At 44.5% G+C, this 24,003-nt stretch overlaps 1 protein-coding gene across 1 annotated transcript; it reads right to left on the bottom strand.

The window, feature by feature from the left end:
* LOC114061567 (probable E3 ubiquitin-protein ligase HERC3) lies at positions 1–23,895 on the bottom strand. The gene is made up of 23 exons (XM_027892168.1): positions 23,677–23,895; positions 18,836–18,965; positions 18,074–18,150; positions 17,571–17,792; positions 16,749–16,840; positions 16,038–16,168; positions 15,136–15,284; positions 14,744–14,817; positions 14,342–14,439; positions 13,147–13,206; positions 12,484–12,586; positions 12,143–12,326; positions 11,661–11,842; positions 10,441–10,536; positions 9,110–9,235; positions 8,917–9,036; positions 5,025–5,165; positions 4,767–4,939; positions 3,694–3,760; positions 3,415–3,494; positions 2,205–2,388; positions 1,725–1,824; positions 1–1,187 (listed from the first exon to the last, which is right to left on the bottom strand). The coding sequence occupies exons 1-23, from the start codon at positions 23,702–23,704 to the stop codon at positions 973–975; spliced, it is 2,832 nt and encodes a 943-aa protein (XP_027747969.1). The 5' UTR covers positions 23,705–23,895; the 3' UTR covers positions 1–972.
* Positions 23,896–24,003: the final 108 nt, after the last annotated feature.

Below are 24,003 nucleotides of genomic sequence, written 5' to 3'. Positions count from 1 at the left end.
TGAAAATTTAATCAATTGTCATTTAATTCAACACAGTAAAAATCATCTTTACATATGGCCCCTGATACATTTAACAGACCAAAGTGAAGACTGCTGAAAAATCATGATTGTTGCTTGTCTCTCCACAAAGCAAAATAAACAGAAAACACCCATCCTGCCTGTCACTCTCAATATCCTGCCAATGCTCTGAACTGTTTTGACAATGAGATTCCAGAAGCCCTGCAAGCCTCATGTCCACCAGGCTCTGTAGACAGAGCTGTTCTGCAAGCCTAAAATTTTATGATTTAATTGCAAAACATCTCCCTAGAAGATCTAAAGAAACATGACAAATATCATAGTTACCACACTAAATAATAAAAAGTCCATTAATGCTTCACAAATACAACTTTTGGAAAAGTCTACGAATGATCAAATCCTCATCCTGAGCATTTCCCTCAGATAAGTCAAAGGCCATATCCTGGTGAGCAGACTTCTTAAATTCACAGTTTGCAGGAACAAGTCTCCTTACTGTCAGTTGGTCCCCAAGAGAATTCTTAACTAACACAGATGAAAACCTTACCCTAGCTTGCCCTTGCGAGGATGACTGCTCAGCATATCCTGCGTGTGCTTGGTAATGTACAAATTACTGTACATTGCTGCTGTGAGCTCACCAACTGAACAAGACCAGCACACTGCAGACCCTGTCTGCACAAATATATACACAGACTTGCTTATCGGCTTGCTTCTTAGAAGTGTTTCAAATAGGATTCTTCTCTCCTAACTTTACAATCTAGCCATGAGGTATCTGGTCCAAGATCATTTTTATAATCAGTATAAAATCTCAGCAAATAACACACACTCAAGTGTTTATAAAGTGCAGTAAAAATAAGGTAGGGTAGAAAACAGTAAATCTGAGTTATTAAGAGAAAAATATAACAAGTGAAACAAACATTTTTTTGCTTATTTTTGCTTTGAAGTGCTTCTGACCAAGAGTTAGGCAAGGCCAAAACCTTCATTATGCTCTATGGCATAAAGCAACTTTTCCTTGAGTATGCTTTTACTACTGTATCTGGGGAGAAAAAAAATGAGGGAGCAGGTACTGGCAGAGGGATAGATCTCATCTGGATTATTTGCTTCAGCATCTGCAATAACAAATTTAAAACATTCCAATTGATAGGCAGGGATTCGATCAGATCCTGACAAAAAACCTGAAGGAATGAGAAATAAAAAAGCAAGAAATAGTAAGCAAATTAAAAAATAAACCAAGATAATGTTAATTGAAAATCATGAAAATAATTAAAGAAAATAATGAAGGGAAATTAGTGTAAACATATGGCTATTTCCATATGCTAATTATTTTGCTTTGTTGAATTTGTACCTGAGTACAATAAAGTCTCTTACTAATTAATAATGATTACTAGCTCTCTTTTACTTTATAATTTAGACTTTTTGGATGAGGAAGGCCGGACTAGGTCTGACCTTCTACATTTAAAAACAATGAGCTAGCTTTGGCGATCCTTTGAGAAAGGTAAAGTGCTTACATCAGTATAGTCTGCTCATACAAACTGAGGCCTCTGACCAATAAGACAACCACAAAAGCAAGGGATAAAGTAATTGCAAGGTTCAAGGGAGTCAGGTGCACTCAGGCAAGCCTTTATGGTTTTCACTAGAAAATGTGGCAGCAGAAAATGTGTTGTGGAGGATAAAAAAGGACTTTGAAAAGTTTAAAATTACTGATACATTACCAAGGAACATTTTCTTTTTTTCTTCTGGGAGTTCGTGAAACACATTCCAAAAATCTTGGATGGTTTTATCTGACTCGTTGTACAGCCTGTATACCACATTCTGTCAAAAACATAAAAATAAAACAGGCCAGCTAATCCTCAATATTTCCATTTATATTTAAAGCAAAAACATTTTATCTGATAAATTTTATAATCCTGTTCATGGATATTCAAATCCTCTTAACCTCCGGAATCTGCTCGTTCATTTGTTTTTTCAAAGATTCTTATGACAATCCTTGAGTTACAGCTTGATACTTAGTCCCCTTTATTCTTGTACCTGATGTAGACTAGAAACAGAACAATGACACAAGTCAAAAAAAGAGAAAGTCCCTTGAGCTTCTGTCCATCTGTTCATGACCTATGCAATCAATGAAAGAACGGGTCAGAAGTAGTTTATGCTTCACACATACAGCAGAAGGACACTGTGCTTGTATACGATACCTTTTCCAAGAGATGCCAGTCAACTGCTGTGTGTCCCTGGAGAACAACCTGGAGCTCTGCAGGGAGAAACATCTTCCAATTTCTAGCTGGGCAGCCTCTTAAAAACCCACGCATAAAGTCCTGAAATGGCTTCTGCACTGATGCATTGAACACATAATTCACATACAAGTCAACATATTCTTTCCTGGAAAAAATATCAGATGAGCAATACAATAGGTGCTTTTGTAAAAGGAATAGAGAACTTTATGCCTTATTCCTTTATTCTGTATGACCCGCTGAACTGTAAAGACTCAGTCTTTACTGAGATCAGTCATCACTGGCAATTATTTATTCACTGAATAAGCTGGGAGGATCTTCACAAATAAAAGAGAACAGTGGCCAACATGCATTCATTTTGGTAATACTCCTTGTACTTCATGTGAACACTCTAATGAAATCCTGTCAGACACTTGATTATTATAAAAATAGAACCTAGCAGACCTAAATGGTGTAATTCAACAAAACTCCTACTGAATGCCCAAGAATTTTTCTGAATTAAAAAAAAAAATCAAAATAAATATTTGCATAGCTGCTAATCAGTAGTTTCACTCTTCTCTCTACTTGTGATGGGGATTTGTGTAGTGACATTGTACTTGCAGAATCAACTCAGTGTAAATGCTGTACCTCAAGCTTCCTAAACAGTCCTCTTGTGCATCCCTATGGGTCCTCAGATCATCTGCATAACTCAGGACACAGAATTTTCTCTGTCCTCTGTGCCGAGGTTAATACTGACACAAAGCCTTATTGACCTGATTGTTCCTTCTCTTTTATATACAAGATATATTCCATAGACATAACTATACAGAAAACATTTTGCTCTAAAAAACAACCCTTACGGAGGTGTACCTATAGCTAGATTTGCCAGACAAATCATCTGTATTTCAGTGAAAATACTGTTCAAGGGTATTTATATATTTGTTAGGAATTTTCCTGATATATGCAGATGCCAGGATGTCCAAGGATCTCCTTCTCATCAGCTGCTTGCACAAACCACCAGTGTCTAGCACGTGTGCAGCAAATACAGCAGGGACCAAAAGTGTACAAAGACCAAGACCAATGGCATAATACTGAAGTCAGTATTTTCTAAGAGTATATGGGGATGGCTATAGACATGTTATTTCATGCAATTGTAACCAGACAACAGGATAAGAAATGTAAAAATAAAACTGACCTGTTATACCTAGTGACAGGAATGTTGGCACCGTTTTTTTTAAGTTCAACGACATCCATAGAATCTCCTTCTTCCATTATCTACAGGAATAAATTAAAAAATTGGCTGCTATATCTATTATATATGACAGATATACATGTGCCACACCTACCATTCTTCCTGCAGGGCCTGACATAGCACTTTTACTAGTCTGAGTTTACAGACAAGCTGTGTCATTTGCACTGGGACAGTCTTGCCTGAGTACATATGTGAGATGTCTGAATGGCACAGCGGTCTTACCGTGAAGTCTATGTCCATGCTCTCAAGGATACGATCACATTCTTCATTCAAAATGCCCCAGAGAATTCTGTCAAAAAGACAAAGGGGAAAAAAGAGAGAAGAAACGTGACCACTCGATGCACTTTCAAATTCTGCTGAAAACCATCCTTTGATAAGCAGTATTTAAATGCATACACATACAAAACACATACACAGCACCTATACTCATAGAGAACCGTCATATATGGCCCTGAACTTATGTCATGCTGTTGCCATGAGCTGAGGGCAAATGCCTCCAGTAAAAAAAAGGATTCCAGTCCATCCCCATGCCTTGTGGGGACAACTTTACACAAAGTTCAGTGAGAAGTGGGCTTGGACCATAGCCTCACTTCCAGACATTGTCTATGAAGTGTGAACCAGTGGGATGATCAGGGAGAAGTAAAGCACCTCTCCAAGTATTGCAGGCAACCTGATGTTTCACTTCACTTAGGACTCTTTAGCACCTCAACACAATCACCGACTCATTGGATACAGTTCTCATCTCCTTAGCTGTTCACAGCATTTGTTGGAAAGCTGGGCTTCACGGGCCTAAAAGCTTTATGTCGGTGACAGCAGCACCTCTCCTTGCTATGTCTGTCTGAAATCTCCCTTCCCAGTGCATGGAAACCCTGTTCTCAGAATCAGCACAACTGCAGTGTACGGCAATACTGTGCCTGTGTAAAACAACATCATAGAAACGGATAATTAGTAAATCAGAGAAAAAAAACAGCATTAGTAATTGGGTGCTTAGATTTTCCAAGTCCAAACTAAAGCTCAAAGAGTTTTGAAATACGTATTTGTAGTGTGGACTTAAGCTCATATGGAGCAGAGACCTGACCCTTTCTGAGCCATGGGGCTCGGCTTTTTGTTTTGGCAGCGCCAGCCTCTGTTCAAGAGCAACATCTGTGCCCTGGACAAGGACCTCCTTGGAAATCTGTGGCTTTTAGCAGCTCTGCAATGGCAAATATAGATACCATGGATACCCCAAATTCAGCCTCAGGGATCTCCCTGTGCATGGAGACCCAGCCGAAGCTCGGGCCATGCCTGGCTCGTACCGGCCCGCGGTTGGGAGCAGCTCCTCGAGGTCCTCCAGCGTGGGGGGCAGGCCCAGCAGCTTTTTGTAGAAAGCCCTGGGGAAGGGGATGGGCATCATGCGCTGGTTATACAGGGCCATCCCACACAGCGTCCCAATCTGGAAGAAGGTGTTCTCATCCTCACAGCCCGAGGCCTAGTTAGGAACAAGCACACCAGAAAGCTGTGACTGCCTTTTCCCATGGGTGGGCTTCCCACCCGCTGCCGCGAGGCTGCCTCACCTTGCTGGGGAACCACACAAGTCCAGAGGTGAAGTGGCGGAAGGCGCTGGTGCCGGGCTGGCAGAGGGTCCTGGCAGCAATGGTGAACAGCTCCTGGGACAGCCCACCATCGTCCCATCCCTGCTCGCCCACGAACACCACCTGCAAGGCCCAAGACACCCATAGACACAGACACCCATGTCGCCCACAAAATCAGATTCGTTACCCAGCAAGCCAGTAATTACACAGCCGAGAGAGACACCGATTATTTATTTCAGCGCTGTGAAAAACTGGTTGCTCGGTGTTATTCCACAAATCAAGCACACCCCAGCTGACTTTTCATGCCATCATTTATACACAGAAATCCAGAGTTAGTAACTGTCCAAGTACAGCCTTTCTATTATGATTGGTTAGTAATTCCCGTACAAATCACATAACCCCAGGTTACTCCTCCGTATGCTCAGGGGAAGGGTCTTCACCTGGGCAGGGGGCTTTTTGACCTGGGCATGTGATTTTTTTTTTTTTTTTAGTATTATAATGAACATAGTTAAACTATAAGATACATGGACCTCGAGTATTCTGCCAAGTTATCCACAGACATACATCAACACCTTGATTTACTGCATCCCTAAAGCTTGCGGGTTCCCGGATGTCCTGGACTAGGGAATGCCGGCTGCTGCCTGCTCCACCGATCAGGTCTCCTTCCTTGCTGTTGAGGAAAGATCTTCCATCCAGGAACATCCTAACTTTAGAGGACCTCGGCACACTCCCCATTGTCCGGCACCCACAGGCCCCCGGGGCGGCGCGGGGCGGGGCCGGGAGCGGCGGCCATGCTGCGGCGCGGCGGGCGAGCGGTGGTGGGGCCGCTGCGGAGGGCGGCGGCAGGCAGCCGGGAACAGCACCGGGATCGGGATCCGGTCCCGGCATCCGGGACCCAGGAGCAGGGCTCTGGCTCGGCGCGGCCGCAGCCGCCGGAGCCGTCTCTGCTGCGCTTCCTGGTGTGCCCGCTCTCCAAGAAGCCGCTGAGGTGAGGGAGGGCCGGGGCAGCCGCGCTCGCTGCCCGCCCTGGGCCCGCTGCAGCCCAGGGCGTGGAGCGAGAGGGGCTCTCCGAGGGCGAACCCAGGTTTTTTCACCCCTCCTTCTGTTTTGTTGGTGGTTTTGTTTTATTCCCCCTCCTCCCCCGACTTGCCCGTCCAGGTACGAAGAGGCTACCAACGAGCTCATCAACGAGGAGCTGGGCATCGCCTACCCCATCATCGACGGCATCCCGAACATGGTTCCGGAGGCTGCCAGGAAGACACGCAAGAAGCCCCCGGCCGAGAACTCGGAGCAGCCCTGAGGATCCGCCCGGCACAGCGGGAGCTGGGACTGATGGCCGGGGGAGGGATGCTGCCCTCCCTGCCCACTCTGACTGTGCTCGTTCCCCTCCTGTCCTTGGCAGGCTTGTTTTACTCAGCCAGCGTGGACGAAGCCTTCCCGCAGGGCTGCACCAGCACGAACAGCCTGTGTTTCTACAGTCTCCTCCTTCCTGTGACAATACCAGTTTATGTGTTCTTTCACCTTTGGACCTGGATGGGGATTAAGCTTTTTAGGCACAACTAGTGAGATGCGTTTGCTAACCCCTGGGTTTCTCTAAATCAACGCAGCTGGTTTAATCTCATCGGGTATTGCAGTTCATTGGAGAATTCCCTTTGGCACTACAGACTGTCATCATTTTCCTAGTAGTATCTCGAACTGTATGAAGCAGCAGCCCATTGTTACCTACCGCTAAGAGTAGGAGTAATAAGAAGCACTAATTCCCTCTGTTGTATCCCTTCAAGAGTGTTGTTGTGCATTTGTAGTGGCACTAATGAAAACCACATAGGTGGAGATTGTTTTCATGAGAAAGAACTGTACCCTGACTGAAAAAACTGATCTTAAATAATACATTAAATTAAACATGCAGTGATATGAATCTCTCTTTGAGAACTTTGGTTTTGTTTTAACTTGATGTGTGTACTGAAGTATATTTGTCTCAGTGTCAGAAGAACATAACCTAAAATAAGTTAGGCTGGTGTTTAATAACAAAATTTGGGACTTGACGTAAATGAAGAAATTTGTTGAATGATACCCATGTCTGTATGTGCAGTGGCTGCTGTTTTTTTCTTTCATATTTTTTAAAGAATAAGATGGGTAAACGATAGCTCTGCAGAACAGATGTACCTGTGCATTTGGGGTTTTTGTTAGAGTGGCCTCCAACATATTCCAATGTCTGCTTAGGAGATGTGTGTCCCAGTACTGTGTGTTAAATATATCTTGAGTACACAAGTTTAGTAACCAGGCTGGGTCATTTTCATTAAAGAGGCATCTCCTGACAGGTTAGAGGGAAAAATAACTCCCAGCTGAGCCCAGGATTTGTTAGCCAAGTCAACAGCTATAAAAATGCCTTTTAAGTATGTAGAATATCCTTTCCCTTAGCACCATCTCCTACTCAGTAGAGAGGGAACAGGAGATACTTCTTCTAAACACTTCAGCCTCCCCTGTTTTCATTTACATCAACACTAGAGAATGGGGTGACAAACCACTATGAGGGTGTCACATGCCAAGTTCTCAGTACTGTCTGAAAAACTTCCTAGCTGGACACAGCTATGAAGGGGACAGGCCAGTGCTACAATAATCTGTTATAAAGGTTTCTTTTTTATGTTTTGCTGCTGAGTGGTTTATATCTGCAACACAAACACATTAATGTCCTCTACCTGCTGAAAAATGCAGAAATGCAGCACCAAGTTGTAGATACTGCAGACCATAGTTTCTCTGGGTGGGTGACTAATAGTGCAGTCAGATTTATCAGGCTGCTGTAAATAATGCTGCCATGTGCAGTGTGAAAGGCAGTGCTTGCACTAGGTGCATTTGAAGGCTGACTTCGCTAAGTGCAGCTGTTTGTCAGAGCTTCTTGCACAGTCGGTGGAGACTTGAGATCTAGAGGATAGTACAGAGCTCAAGCTTCACTACCTCTGTAAATAAATGCCTCTGACAGCTGGTGAAGTGAGGAAGCGGGAAGGAAAGGTAGTTCTAGCTCTAGGGGGGCATTGTGAACCTTCTCCTAAGTGTATGGGAAGGAAAAGCTTTGACAGTTCTTGTTGGCAAGAAGGCTCACTTGGGAAGCACCAGAAGTGGGTAGTAGGGCACTGAGGTTGATAGCTCCTGTGACACAGGTGTGGTGCCAGACTTTGTGTTAGTGACTGATAGGGCCCATGGCCCCTGAGCTGAGTTCCACTCTGGGCAGGTGCCCTCTTCCCATGTCACCCAGCTCATGGCTTTTTGCAGGGCAGGGCTAGCATTGCGATTCCTGCAGGAAATACAGCTACCAGAACCTCTGGGTTTGTGTGGAAGCCACAGAATAGAGGCACATGGAGACGGCAACGCTATGATCAGATTCCCATCTCTCTTGCTGGCACTATCCTTCCTTCCCCTTCAAACAGCATCTCCATGAGAGAAATGGCTTTTTGTGGCTATGTTGCTTGCTGGCTGCTAAGGCTGGTTCCCCAGCCACTGGGGTTTTCATGTGCAGCAAACTAGCATGGGGTCTAAAAGTCAGTCTAGCAGTAATAGTACTGGACTTCGACAAGTCTAGTTTCCTGAGCAATCCTATTACGTTACCCCAAAGCAACCTCACAGGAAATAGCACTGCCACTAGGATTTAACTTACACCAACAAAGCTTGATGGCTACCTGGAATAACAGTGTAAGATACTGCCATCCAGATTTACTCTACACCACTTATGGAACGTGTATAATAATCTGAAGAACAGTTTGTTCGTTGTATGCTCAGAGAATACTGAAACCCTTCTACCAATACTTCAGTCACACTGAAAATCAAGGAACACCGTAGCAAGATATTTAGAGCTAACAAATAATACAATTTGGTATCTTACCCTTAAGGTCCTCCTGAATTCCTGGGTTGACGCACGTTCTAAGTTGTTCCATATGTCTTGCAGAAAGCACTCTCTTCTAACATGAAATTCCCATTGCGCTCCCGTGTCTGTACCGGTTATCTGAGGATTGAAATAACAGTTGTTTGCAGTGTGTTTATCTCTTCTAATTTGTAACAAAATTGGCCACACCTACGTCAGCAAAGATCAGGGACAGAACGCAGTGTTGTGTGAACAGAAACTCGCATTCTGCTCTATGAGCGTCCATCCTGTCTTGCGCGTCAAAGATGCATGGATACTTGCTCAGGGTCCATAGGGCTACCTGAAACGACAGGGAAGAAAGGAAAAGACACGTTGATTTTCCCCTGAGAAACCAGTTCCGGAGTACTCTCCGTTGTGGAGACTGAACTGCTGGCCTGTACCCTGGCAAAGTCCCATGTCTCTGAGATGTGCCCTGGCTGTGTGCACGAGCACTACACTGGCAAAGGTACACTTCCTAAAAACACCTTCTACACACTTCTGCGAGAAACACTGACAGAGAGGCATCTAACCTGTCTGTGCAGACAGACACCAAGAATAAAACAGAGAGAAAGTGATTTTAACAGCTGAATTCAGCTAAACCAAAACACATAGTAAAAATGTCGTGGATACCCAGGTTATGGTACACTTGTTTTTAAAAACTGCTGACTTTATTGTCTGTACTACCAAAAGTACAGGTACTGGTATGAAAATAATTCAAAGTGTTACACCTCTAGTGTGATAAGGCAGCAACTTCAGGTTATGTCCTATTTGGCTTTTGGTTCTGTGCTGTTTCCCAAACCTTCTCCTCCACTCTGGTTAATTGGTACAAAATTGGCACATTAGCAAACAAAAGCTTATGAAGGAATGAGGCAGTTACCCTTTGAATTCCAGGCAAGTTGCCAGAAAGCTACGGGGTTTTTTGCCTAAGGAAGCCCCTACTATCCACCTTTCCATTTCATCCTGCTTACTGTGACACTGACTGTATTTGGTAGCTAATTTTCACTCCTTCATGTCATCAAGAAATAAACCATTTGACAGATTATTTTTTATATCATGGCTTTGTTTTAAGATGTAAGTAAATTGAAATATGGTTTCTAAACAAAAGTTTAAAGACACCCCACAATGTTTCTATTAATAAAACATAATAAAATCTAGGGTAACAATAAGTATAGCAACCATCCCTCATGGTGCTTTTTCACACTGATTACTAATTCAAAGCCAACAGAGCTTCTTAAGATGCTGGAGGACAGCTCCAACTCTCAGAATTAGGGGTCATCTCAGGAAAGGTACTATTGTAGCTGCTAAAATACTGGGATGGTAAAGGGCTTGCTAGAGAAAATGCATTGTCTTTGAGATGTAATTGGTTAGAGTCTAGCATTGCCTTTCATATCAATATCTATATATTTATATCTGTATAATTATATCCAGAGAGAGAGAGATATCAACTATTTAAATAAAAGACAAAAAAAAGAGTGTTTTGCACTGCTGATAAAATTTTATACTTACTGCATTATTAAGGAACTGACAGAACTGGATAATCTGTTTCACATCAGGTATATAGAAGTTGCTTTCTTCTACTCTGAAACCAGTTCTGGAGTTCACCTGCATTGATACACACAATATGTCAGCAGCGAATCTAGCGAGCTGTGCATCTCTGTGGCAGGACAGAACTGACAGGGCTTTCTACAGAAAGAGCTCCGAGACCCTGAACAGAAGCGAAAGGTTAGAAGTGCTACAAGTAGCACAGCGCCCCATAGCGAGAAGTCTCGGAAAGCCACGTAAAAACTAGCAGGAAAGCAGTTTTCATTTACAAAGATTCCTTAACAGGACTCCATCAGGAAAGGTATGTTTCCCTTTGAGTATCTTTCATGCTGCAGAACACTCTGTAGTTCCCTGTTCATTTTCATACTTGTTGCCTGGCAAAGATATTTGTGGACGGGCAGTGAACATGTGAAGCTCCAAATGATGTAATCACAGAGGAGTAGGCCTGCTGCATTTTTGAGTTTATTTATCTGGATAAATGCAGATTCAACAGTCTAAACTTCAAGGACCAAATCTGCAGTCTCAGCTAAAAGAATTTTCAGTTCTGAACAAAATTTAACAACTCTTCTCTGATTCATACTGTGTGCTTGTGCTCTTGACTCTCCTAAATTTTGAACATCTCCACAGGAGAAAGGATGGTCGTTAAGAACACAGTTACTGCTCCCTTTGTTCCCCTTGTTTGTTTTCGGCTAAAGAGGCTCTAATACTGTTGTTCCAGAGAATTTCTCAAGTAATAGGCTCTTAAAGCCTCATGCAGCATTATTGTGACAGCCCCAATGTGTCAAGCAGATAGGTTGTCTTTTAAATTTGGTTACTGGGGTGAGGGATCTCACCAGCAGAAAGGTGAATGGGCATGCTGCGTAGGGGACACCATATCCATAGCTCTGTAGGCATGAATGCACGTACTCTTCACACCACTGAAGGCATTCCTCCCCCTTCCTGGGGCTATAACATGCTTTTAGCTTTTTGTTTCTACAGAGGGTCAGTTAGGCACAACTCAAGCAGGATTCCTTCACAGCTGTGCTGGTGTAGAGCCAAAGAGATTCCTGAAGCAGTGTCAAATGACAAGGCCCTATGTTCCCTTGTAAGAAGGAAACCCAGAGAATTCAGCAAGTGAAAAGGATTAAAATATGCAAAGCCATATTGAAACATCCTGTCCAGTGAGGATCCAAGTACTTTCTCACCTGGTAAAGCATCTGCAGTATTTGCAGAGGTGCTGTTTCATCTGGGGACAGCTTGAAGGGTTCTCTTGGCCCATAGTTATGGAATTCCTTGATAAATCGAGACAGGTTTTCCTGGCAAACCCTCTGATACAGACTGACCAGCTCCTTGAAAAAGGATGTTTCTAGATTTGAGCATAGGCATGCTGTAAAGAAAACAGCTAGTGAGGTGACATGTCACATGTAAAGCACTGCAATTTGTGGATGAAGCATTTTATCTTTTTATCAAATAAACTTGACAAAAAAATTGCTTAACTTTGGACTACATAAATTAGTAAACCTCAGAATTTTTTTATTCTTGCTGCATAGTCCCCATGTTTCTGCATCTATCAGCAGCAATTATATCAAGCGCTGGAACACACTACATCAGTGATACTGACTCTTGTTCTGCAGCAGAAAATGACCAAGGATTTAAATCATTCCGTTCTATCACCATAAAACCCTACCAAGAATTTGCAGGTCCTCTGGCTGGAGCTTCATGATGGCTTGTGCTAGAAGCCTCAGTGAATGGTAGGAGCTTCCATCCTTCCCCTGCAGAATGAAAGGCAAGATCAAGTAGACTCTCAAATTTTCAGGTGAGATGGGAGAGGAAGACAGTGATGGCAGTAAGTTATCAATCTCCTTTTGAACCTTCGGAGGCAAAAAAAAAAAAAAAAAAAGGACAAGGGTTAAAATGCAATTATGTTTTGCCAAAGTAATTGGGTTGGCATGAAATACCTAAGTTTCATGCACAAATCCAGAGCTCCTCAGTATCTGTGTAGTGAGAATCCTTATATCAAATCCTTACCTCCTGGTAGAGTTCTGGCTTCTTGATGATATTCTTATAAAAACGTTTCACTTTGGATATGTCTACACCTGAGAATTCTTTGGAGGTTTTGAAATGTTTGTCTCTATCACAAACAGAAAAAGAGAACATCAAATTATGTAAGAAGCTGGTTTTTGTTAGTGACTGAATAGTGAAGCATTTGAACATGAGAAAATAACTGAAAAGTTCAGTCCTAGCTCTAATGGGTATAATTTCATGTGTTCTAAGATAGTCGACACAGGTCACTGTTTTGTGACCTGATTAATATCCTGTCTTTCCTCTCTTGTGTGGCTGTGAACTATTAATAGTAGATTTCCTGTATATCACCCAAAAATGACTTCCACTTCAGTGCTGGAAGGAGCTATTACGGACCCTTTGAAAGCTGTAATATTGCCTAAAGGGATTATTCTATCAAATATCACAATAGGATAATCTTCTAGAATGTGAGCTTCTCTAGCAAGTTCAATAGGACTGAGGGGGGGGTATAAAAAACTTAATTTTAGCTTGACTTTGAAAAATACGGGCTTGCTTCTAGTAAATTCAGATAAGACTAATCTTTTCTACATATGTGGTCTAAAATAACACTGTTTGGTCAGTTTACATGCAGCCAATATATTCTGTTACATCTAAGTCAGTGCACGCTACCTTTCCTGCAGGAAGCTTCCATTGATGCAAGCCTCAGATGAGAAGATCAGTCTGATATTCCTGATTATAAAAGACAAACCAAAGTCAATCCTTTCAACTTCAGGTTTTTAATTCCCAGAGAACAAAAAATATGTGTACAAGTGTCTCTGCACCTGACCGCACAAACCTCCTAGCATCACTTTGCTCTCCTAGGCCTTGGAGGGGAACCTGCTCAAGTGTCCCATGCCAGCTAATTGCATGCTGGTGGATGTTATCATGGAGATATCTTCTCCTGACAGGTCTGAACATTATCATTACATATAAAGGCATTGGAGGGAGAAGGATTCCCTCCATGGACAGGATCTTTGTAGCATGTGGAGGATAAAATCAATCAGGCTATCAATTTATTGCTGCACAAGAACTGGGTTCCCATCATCTGAAGGGATGCTAGATTTACTCACTACCTGTATTCCTGGTTATGTTCTTATTGAAGCAGCTATTTTATCAAGCAATTTGATATCAGGACCTTCCTACTGAGATCTGGAAAGAACCCTCTCGTTCTCATCCTCTCAACAAACACTTTCCATATGATCCAAACTGTTCTAAAAGTTGTCAGGGAAACATTCAGTTCCAGGTTAGCCAGGATTTTGAAATGCTCAAATTCAGCAGCTGGAGTCAGACTTTCACAAAGAAAATAACCTCTCGTGTAAGATCTGAAAAAAGACTAACACGATCGTAATTCTCAGACACAAGTGTAAGGCATCCCACAGTAGTACATACTAACTGCTTTTGAAAATGGTTAATTTAAGAAAGGACCACTGATTTTTAAATGCTGACACAGATAAAACAATCCAGTTTGGGTACTCTGGATAGCAATTTTTGCACAAGGCCTTGGTGTGCAGGCAGAATCTTTCACTGATTTAACTTGTTGGCTCTTCATCAACTTAACCATTCTGTGCAAGTAGAGGACAGGCTTCTGAAGCCAGGCAGTACATCTCCTCTGTTCCTGCAAAAAGGTTACAGGCAAGCTGTTGCTTGTCAACATCTCTTTTTCCCGTGCAAAAACTGGGTGAGAATTGCTGGTACAAGATTGTGTCTTGGCTAATTCTTGAACAACAGTTCCTATAGTAGTCTCCAAAACTTAATGATTTTTAGAAAAAATCATGTATCAGGGCAAAAAAACCCAACCAAACTCAAAACCAGGTTCCTGACTTACATTTTTGCCCTCTTGCAGACTTCTGAACTGTAATTAGAAATCCATTCATCCACTTTTTTATCCGTCAGAGTGGCAATTCCATTCAAATGGGAATTCTGTGTGAAATGCATGAAAACATCAACAAGATTAAAGGTCTAGCAGATGGGATTCTTATTTTTTAAGCCAATCTTTACAAGAAGAGTTCAGCCTAAGCATGAACAAATTAATGGTCATCCAGCAGGATCCCAATGCATTACCCACAGAACGTATATAATTGCCATTTAAAGTAGTTTCTAGGTAAGCATGGAAGAAACTGCAATAGACATATATGAAATTGGAATGCTAAAAGCAGGATGGAAAATCCAAATGTTTCCAGCAGTATTGTGAACAGTGGTAAGCCATGATCAAATGTGCACATACCCAGTTCTCCTCGCAAAGGACAAAACTTTTCTTTACTCCTGCAGTAATTTTAATCCCCTTTTGTGACCGGTTATTTTCTGTGAAAGAACAAAAATGTTTTCATACGAACATTTGAAGAGACAGTCATTAGCTTCAGAGAGTTCAGTGCACAAAAGTGGAACATTAAAAAAACCCCTCATATAGTAGTTACCTGTCTAAAAAGTTGATCCTATGTGGCCATTACCTGTGATGATAAATCAAGCAGCAAATGGAATAATTTGTCATAGAATTTGTTGGGAAGGCCAACTAAGCATGAGATATAATGTTTGCCTCTCGGTTTAAACATGAAATCAAGAAAGCAGACATCTCCCTGGAAGAAACAAATATAGATTGTATACATCTGCAGTGCTCATTACCTTGGCAGGAGTTTCCACTCTTCACTGGTGGATTGATGGGAAGTGGTATCAACTGTTTAGGCTTCCTCTTATCTTGTGGCTGTCCTTCATCATCAGAACCAAAGAAATAGAATTTGTCCAAAGAAGGGACATAGACTAGAGTGTGCTGTCTGTTCAGGAAAAAACCCACAATTTTCATAATAAGCAAAAACAACTGGGAGAGACAAAATAAAATTTTCAGATACATTTTCAGGGTGGAAACCTGAGGCCTGTCATTGGAAGTCCTGACAGTCCAGATAAAGAATTGCTTTAACCAAAGTGTTAGAACTCTCCATTGCATTCAGCAATAAAGAAACATACAGATTCAGTGATTTACCTTGGTTTCCACAGACAAAAATGATGTTAGACCTTGCTAGCTTCACAGCCTTCTGTTTTTAAAAGCACAACTGATGTGCTACTGAACCCGATACCAAGCCCACATAAGTTGACAGGAGACTTTTTCTGCCCCAGTTACAGAAAGGCAGAATGAAACTGCATAATTATCACAGCTCTTTAATTCTTACTAAGGACCCACCAGTTTGTCAGTGTGAATGGGAATTCAGTGGCTTTCCCAGTCCAGATGTTTGTCAGTCTTTTGCCCTTTGGAACCCAGTATACCCTTTGTTTATTAGAGGAGCAAAAGACTAAGGGCTTCTGGTGGTTTTGCAGCCCTCTCCCTCTGCTCATCATGGGCTGAGCATTCTGCTCTCCCTGGGGCTCTGGCAGGAAACTGAAGAGTCTTACATTGGAGAGTGGACAATATTTTGACAGTGCTGACCCACTGGCATACAGGGATTTGAACATCTTGGTGACTCCCCCTCTACTGTCCTTCAGTCATTTCTCTAAGACATTGCCCTTAGAAGACGTTATTGGCACTTTCCTACCTGCCACAGGCAACCCGCGAAACCCTTGCTCCCCACAGCTCAGCCACCACACGAGGCATGAGTTCATTTCGGGTAGAGTTGTGACCAAGCTGGCCAGCCCCTCCAGCTCCAAAGGTGCACACCAGCCCCTCCTTGAAATGAAGAAACAAACAAGAGGATCACTGCATTATTAATGACATTCAAATGGTTGCCACTGAGAATGAAAGCCAGCAAGACACAAAATGTTATATGGGACTTGATTCAAACATGGGTAGGGTTCACTTTGCATCAAGCCTAATGATGCACTGTCATGTCCAAATCATTTAAGTTCTGAGAGAAACAATTTAACTCCTGAAAATAACTCTCCATTGCTTAAGAATTTTATGAATAAACCTTAGTATATAAATATATCCTATTGAATTGGCTATTGTTCTCATTTTGTAAAATCTCCAATAAAAAAGAAAATATTTTTTAAAAGTACTGAGAGTTGAACTGCACACCTGTGCTCCAGGATTCCAGTTCAGCATATCCATGCAAAAGCTTGCAAGCAGGTGATGGTAATCTGAGAAAAGGCCAGTTTTCCCAATAGCTTAGTTAACATCCCTTGGGGATCACCTTCAGACTCGGATGGAAGCAGGCAATACCATACCAACCTCTCCATGCTGACCTTTAGCAGTGTATCTTTTCTCACGGGGTGAGGTCTCAGATGCTGACTTTCCATTTCAGACTCACCTTGGAGAGAACTGCAGTGTGATCTGCCCCACACGAGATAAATACAGTCTTCCAGTGCTCTAAAGCTTCAACATATGATGGGCAGTCCCTGTCTGGAAAGAAGATAGCACTGCTAAAGTGAAAGAGTGCTGTGGGGTCTCATACATAGAAAAACTTAGAAAATAGAGGGCATAAGCACTTTTCAGTCCCTCTCTTACAGCAATTCATGTAATTACAACTTGGTTTTGGGTTGTTTTTCTACCCTTCACTATAACATACTCTTCCTCATAATATTTTGTCTTTTTCACAGTATTTTATTTTTATTTACATTCAGTTTGAAACATAATTCAATACTTTGTTTCCTTGCCAAACAGTACTTGGCTTCACAATATCTGATTCTCAAGGGTGTGGACTCATTCAGATTAGATTCTGCTAACTTCAGGTTCTGTCCGGCTAGGGCAACTCTGCTGTAGCCTTCTAGGTTTGAAGACAATGGATGATTTTAATTCTTCTCTCACCTTCTGTTTACAAAAAATTAAAGAAGACAAAAAAGTATAAAATAATTTCTTTTATGCAAGACTTCCCAGAGAGAGGATGGGAGTGGAAATAAATCCTTAAGATCTCAGAGGTTTTAAAAGCCCACACTATCCAGTTAGCCACATAAAATGATTGCAAGTTCTCTACAGAAATACAGCCCCTAAATCCCTTGTTCCTACATGCCTTTCCCGGTCAGGAAACAGAGAACTTATCCAGAAATATTTTCTTCAAAAGACTTTACTGTCTGCTGCTGCACCAAAGGGGCTTGACAAGACTGAGGAGCAACTTGGTTTTGTCCTTCCTTACCTTCTGTGTCTCCGAGTCCCAGCTGTCCAAAATTGTTCTTTCCCCAGGAGTACACAGCTCCAGAGAGTGACACGGTGGTGCTGTGAGCTCCTCCAGCAGCAATTTGAGCAAGTGGGACGCCTCTTAGTCTTTCCACCAGCCGTGCTTGGGGAATAAACGTGGTTTGGCTCCCCAGTCCAAGCTGTCCATGGGTGTTCTGGCCCCAGGTGAAGAGCTCACCTCCTTCACACACAGAATAAAAAAAACAGCTCAGCCTCAATGCTTCCCTGAAGTATTTGCACTTTGGAAGTAGTAGCAAAACTCTGTGCTGTTTTCAGCTCCAAGGCAAGACCAAATTTCCATTTGTTTCTGACCTCTTTGGTAGCCAGTGTCCCCGACCCACCATTCATTACTCTATAATGATGTCACCAGCTACTGGAGGCAGTACAAACACTGCCTTCTCAGAGCAAGCCTGCCATAATGTGACTGCTGTTTGGAGGAAAAGAGTTCTTGAAAGAGGCTACCTCTGGATAGTGCCATGGCGTGCTGGCCTCCGCATGCTATTTGAACAATATTTAGGCTTCCTAGTTCTTTCACCAGCCTACAGAAATAAGGAAAAAGAAAAAGTCAAAATAGATAGATGCTGTGCCGTAAGACAAAGTAAAGGACAAAGATCATCTGCCCACCAAGCCCTATCACTTTTAGCAGAAAATACGTGGAAGAATATAGGTCACCTCTAAGTTGATTCACCCTGCTCTTATGCTGGCCTGCAGGGTGAACTGATTTGATTGTGGTTTGCTCCTTGGGAAGCTGGAAAAGAATCAGGCTCAGCCCAGGGCAAGCTAACAGAAAATCACACAGCAAACTGCTGGGCCATTTGTACATGATGGTTACCCTCACAGCTTAATAAGAAGGTGCTACGGTTCAGACATGCTTGTGTCTTTCACATGCAATTTTCTCAAGCCATGTGTGGTTTGCAAGTCCTCTGCATTATTCTGGTATGTACTACTGATCCTTACTAAGTTTGAAAGAAACCTGTCTCATGTGCATCCCAAGCAGCTCAAACCTTGGTATCATTCTCAAAATCTGTGCTCTTCTTGCTGGGTTAAAAAAGAAGATAAAGATTTGGTAACTAGGAATGTTTGCATTCCAGTTCCCTCTCTACAACAGGAACACGACTCAGTCTCTTGGATGTTACCCAGTCTCTTGGATGTTACCGTTAGGAAAAGCAGGCTGTATTTTTGGACCATTGCCATCCATACCTCCACCCCATGACAGCTCCTTACCTTGTTTTAGAGAAGTTTCCTGGAGCTTTAGCCCAGTGTTCAGAAACCTTCCCGTCATGGGAGAGAATGAGCTTATGTGTCGCATCATGGTTTGAGCACTGCACCTCATTCCTCTGCGACTGTGTGTGCTCTGCAGAACACAGACAGACAGACACAATGGTCACACTGAGGCAGCAGGCATCTTAACCACCTTGGCCCCCCTCCCAAGACCTGTGTGTGCTACTGTTTTCAGCAACAGCTTCTACTTCTCAGGAAAAAGTCAGACAAGTGTGTATGACTTATTTTCTCAGGCTCCTTTGGGTTTCCGTGTCCTGCCTACCCACTGCTCGGTTTCATACTGGATGACTCTCCTGGCTACCACTAAAAGACCTTTCCCCATCTCTCAGGCTGCTGTGCAACCAGCCCCCACGACTACCAGTGAAACCAGTCAGCACAAGCAGAGTGAGTCACTTTTGCACATCTGTTGAGAGCGCCTGGGGGAAACAAAGCACTTCCTGAAGCATCTGACCACCCCAGATTTGTCACCACCTTAAGGATACCTCAAGTCAAACGTTTTATGTGACACTGGAGAAGCAATGATGAAAAATTCACACACTGACTATTTAGAGCAGAAGGAAGTCCCTCCTTGTCTACAGCTGAGGGGCTTCGGATCCTTTCCTGATCCTGAGGCACCTGTTCTACTCGCATGTAGCCCTGCAGCAGCACAAGTGTCTGAGACCCAGGATGTCCAAGCGTGAAAGGTAGTCACCGGTAAAGCCTGCTCTGATTTCCCTTACAGCTCTGGAGTCTCACTGCACACCCTCCTCACACCCCCAACATGGAACTAGAGAGGAAAATTTCTGTCTATTCCCCGGCATGGTCTTCCTCCTTCCACACCCCCCGCTCCGAGTGCTGCTCACTGGGACATGTTTAAGTCCCTTAAGCAGAGGCTGCCCTCCCCAAGGGGTCGCACAGCAGATTATTCCAACTTGAGCGCCGGTCGGTACCTCTCGAGCCTCTCTCCTGGCCCCGCCGCCGCTCCCGCCGCTGTCTCGCTGCCATCCCTCACCGGCCGACCGATGTACAGCTCCGGAGAGCCCGAGACTGCGCCGGGAACGCCCCGGCGGAGAAATGGAAACCGAAACTCGGCAGAGACCGCTGCAGAGGGAGGAGGAGCAGAAGGGATGCCCGGCACCGCAGAGTCCGGAGCGGGGAAGCTCCAGAGCTTTCCAGCTCTGCGCTGGAGAGGCGTGAGCTGCTGGGCTCCGGTGGGCTCCCGCCTCTCCTCAGCCTGCGGAGACGGCTGCTGCCCGGGTGGGACGAGAGGGGAAACCAGAAGGCGAGGGTCTTCCATGTGGAAAAGGCACCCGTTTGACTTCATTACTCAGTTCGCAGAGCGACCCACCCGTGTCCATCCTGTAGAGAATCGATAGATCTACTTTGCTGCTCAACTGTATCCCAAGTAAGAGCTAGCGCAAATCCGGAGGAGTTGCTTGGCTGGGAGAAGTCTAACACCAAGTGAAACGCTCGATTTGGAAATACACCAACATCTAAAAGCTGTCGGCTTCCATTCTCCCATAGTCCCTACTTTTGTCTGCCAAATCTCCTCCCGCCTTCAGAGACCCTGGACACTTCTTCCTCCACCAGGAAAGGCCACCCAGCCTGCCCCACCTCCCACACTGTCTCACTGGAGTGATGAATGCAGGACCATCTTGGTGATGAAATAAGGAATGAATGATGAAACGGATCCAAACACATAAGAGCACTTTTGTTTTATTCCTAATAGCTGCCACTGATAACTTTAATTAAATCTGCTTAAGAAAAATTTATGCTGCTGCATACTAAGCACAGATTTTGGTGGGGAACTCTACAAGTAAAGTCCCAAGACGCACAACACAAATCTACATATTTATACTGGCCCTCACTGAAACACAGGGGAAAATTCATTACTGGGACAGCAGGAGCATCTGATGTATTTAAATGGAGCAGCCTGTGGTGAACAAAAAGGCACCTGGAGGTCCCCGGGGTGAAGAAAAAGGGATGTGGAGGAGCCGCAGAGGAGCTGTGGAAGCAAAGCGAGGTGAGCTTTGCTCAGAGTAATTGACTTCTGCCTAGGGAGGAGCAACCCAGCCTTGTCTCTCCCAGCCACTGCCCTACAGGTACTACGCGCATCTTGTCTCCTTCCACAGTACCTGCGAAGGTCCTGAGGTGGAGAAATACCGAGCGTAGAGCGGTGATGCCAAAGCATGAACTGCGAAGGGACACTAGAGGTCCTTCTGCACCAAAGCATGAACTAAGGCCTCCTCCCTGCGAGGAAAAACTATTCCAAAGAGAGGCAAGGGCACTGCCTGCAGTCTGGCATGGAAAGGAAAAGATTCGAAGCGGGGAGGGGGGGAGAGGAAAGGAAATGTGTCGACGTCCTTCCTCCTTTCGGAGCTACAGTTTTCCTCCTACTGAGTGGAATGCTGATAGCGACATGTCAGAAAAGCTTGCTCTGGTTAATTAAACACCCTGCCATTCTCAGCTTAAGAGTATCAGGGCTTGTGATACTCTAACCAACAAGAATCTGGGGGTCCATGAAGGAGACGCCCAGCAACTGGCAGGAGATAAAGGAAAGAGGTGAAATATGCAAAATGTTTTTTGTAACTAGAACTGGGTTGGACGATGTGTCCCTCTGTACATTTCACCCCCTTTTCATCACTTCTCTAGTGAATTACCCATAAAAAACAAACTAAAGCAAAACACAACACAGCACAACAACAACAAAATATGTCAAACTTCTTGAGTTTGGTGTACTGCTTGCTTATGAGGGCAGCCCTTCGCCCGGGAGAATAGCATGGAGCCCTTCCAGAGAGGAATGGAGAAATCCAAGGACATGTATGCAAATACCATGGTCTCAGGAGAAACAGAGGAATGTCTCATGCTGGGCCCCAGGGAGCCTAGGAAGCATGCGGTGGGAGCTTGTTCCCACAGAGTCAGCAGCTGAACAGGCATGAGTGGGTCAATCCCTCCAGAGCAAATTTGGGAGCACAGGGAACTTGTAGACTCTCTTAGCTGTCTTGAGTCACAGCTCCAGCTGCTCTTTGCATGGGAAGGGATGCGTCGACTTGGGGGCCACACAGCAGGGCTCAGCCACTCGCAACTGTTGCCTTAGAGTTTTTGATTTTTTAATTTTTAATTTTGATAGATTTTAGAAGTAGTTGTGTAGTGAATATAGATTTTAACGTAGCTGCATTGAATCCCTTACCCTTAACACAGTAGTTACACATAGCCAACCCTGTTACCTAATTCCCATATCAATCCCCCTAAATTCCACCATCCTGTTTAGTCCCATTTTAAAGGTATAACTGTAGAGAACATCCTAAAATCTGCACAAGAAGATATAGACATAGACACAACGACCTTCAAGACCAGAGCCCTGGAAAGCCTCCAAGAACTGCACGTGCTTTGATGAAGATGAAGATGAGGAAGAGAGGGTCCCAAAACTCCCCCAGACTCAATTCCTGAAGGGCGTGTCTGGGGACAGAAACGGGCGGATGGCCAGGCGGGGATTGGATGGAAATAATTATAAAGATTGTAGCACCTGTGTTCGAGAGAACGCCCGCGTGGGTTGTATTCCTGGAGCCTGGTGGCTCATTAAAACCTCTGCTGCTTATCTTACCTCCTACCTACCTAATTTGGCCTGGAGTCTTTTTTCCTCTGCAACCTTTTAGGCAACACAACCCATATAGGGCAGTGCTGCATCCCTCAGTTTCACAGCGAGGGACAACAATTACCGCTGTCCTTCTCCACCCTGGAGTGCCAAAGCAGCACTTGTCACACAGGCCCTGGCAGAACCAATGCTGAGCATTGTCCTGGACCGTCCTGCAAGAGATGCAGCTCCTGAAAGCACAAGCAGGCCCAAGGGCAGGAAATGAGTGCAAGGCCAGAGAGAGCACCCTGTGCTGCCCTGCTGCCCCCACCCGAGGGGTTTATCAGCACTGTGGTGCTTTTTTCGGTTTGGCACTTTGAGGGAATTTTGGCACTTTGGCACTTTGAGGGAGTTTTGACAGAATCCAGAAGCATCACCCAGTGCTGTCTGAGGAATATTCCCAGTTCCTGCTGGTGGCAACAGCCCTCCACCCTCAGGGACCCTTCAGCAGGCATCCCGGGGCAGGAGTCACAAGCTAAGGTAAAAGGTGGCAGCAGGCAACAGTGTTGTTTCCAGCATGTACAAGAGAAACTAGGCAGCTATCTTTTTCTTCTTCATCTCCACTCCTGCAGGAACCCAATGGGCTCGCCAGGGCCCCTCCAGCCCCCTGCAGCCGATGGCTGTGAGCCAAGCACAGGTGGGTGGCAAGAATCATATAATCATCAAGGTTGGAAGAGATCTTTAAGATCACCAAGTTCAATCATCCACCCAGCACTACCCCTGTAACCCCTAAACCACTAAACCATTTCACTCAGTGCCAGATCCGGATGCCTCTTAAACGCCTTCAGGGATGGTGACTCCACCACCTTCCTGGGCAACCAATTCCAAAGTATGACCACCCTAACAGTGAATAATTTTTTCTAATATCCAGTTGGAATCTCCCCTGTCTCAGCTTAAGGCTACTTCCTCTGGTCCTATCACTGCAGGTATGGTATAAGAGACAGGCCCCCACCTCACTATAACCTCTTTTCAGGTACTTGTAGAGAGCAACGAGGTCCCCCCTGTGTCTCCTCAAGACTAAACAAATCTATCTCCCTCAGTTGTTCTTCATAAGACACATTTTGTAGACCTTTCATGAGTCTTGTTGCCCTTTACTGGACATGTTCCGGCTCCTCAAGGTCCTTTTTGAAATCAATGCTTTTTGAACGCAATGCTTAAGGTGCAGCCTCACCGATGCCAAAGTACAGGAGGATGATCATTTCCGCGGTCCTGCTGGCCACACCATTGCTGATATAGGCCAGGATGCCATCGGCCTTCTTGGCCACCTGGGCCCACTGCTGGCTCACACTGGGCCGGCTGTCAACCACCACCCCCGAGTCCCTTTCCGCGGAAAGAAGAAGCGAGGGGACAGACGCGACACCAGAGCCGAGCGGGGGAGCAGCCGGGAGAGGTCAGCGCACGGAGGGGTCGGGCCGGCGGCGCACGGAGGGTCCTGCGGCCGCGGGAGGGCGGCGGGGCCCCGCTGCCGGGGCCGTGGCCGTGGCCGTGGTCGGGGCGG

The sequence above is a fragment of the Empidonax traillii genome, unplaced genomic scaffold (genome assembly GCF_003031625.1).
Source record: "Empidonax traillii isolate 1590-97213 ecotype Southwest subspecies unplaced genomic scaffold, ASM303162v1 scaffold340:size591717, whole genome shotgun sequence".
NCBI classification, from domain to species: Eukaryota; Metazoa; Chordata; class Aves; order Passeriformes; family Tyrannidae; genus Empidonax; species Empidonax traillii.
Note: the sequence above shows the minus strand (reverse complement) of the source record. Positions and strands in the feature narration are given on the sequence as shown.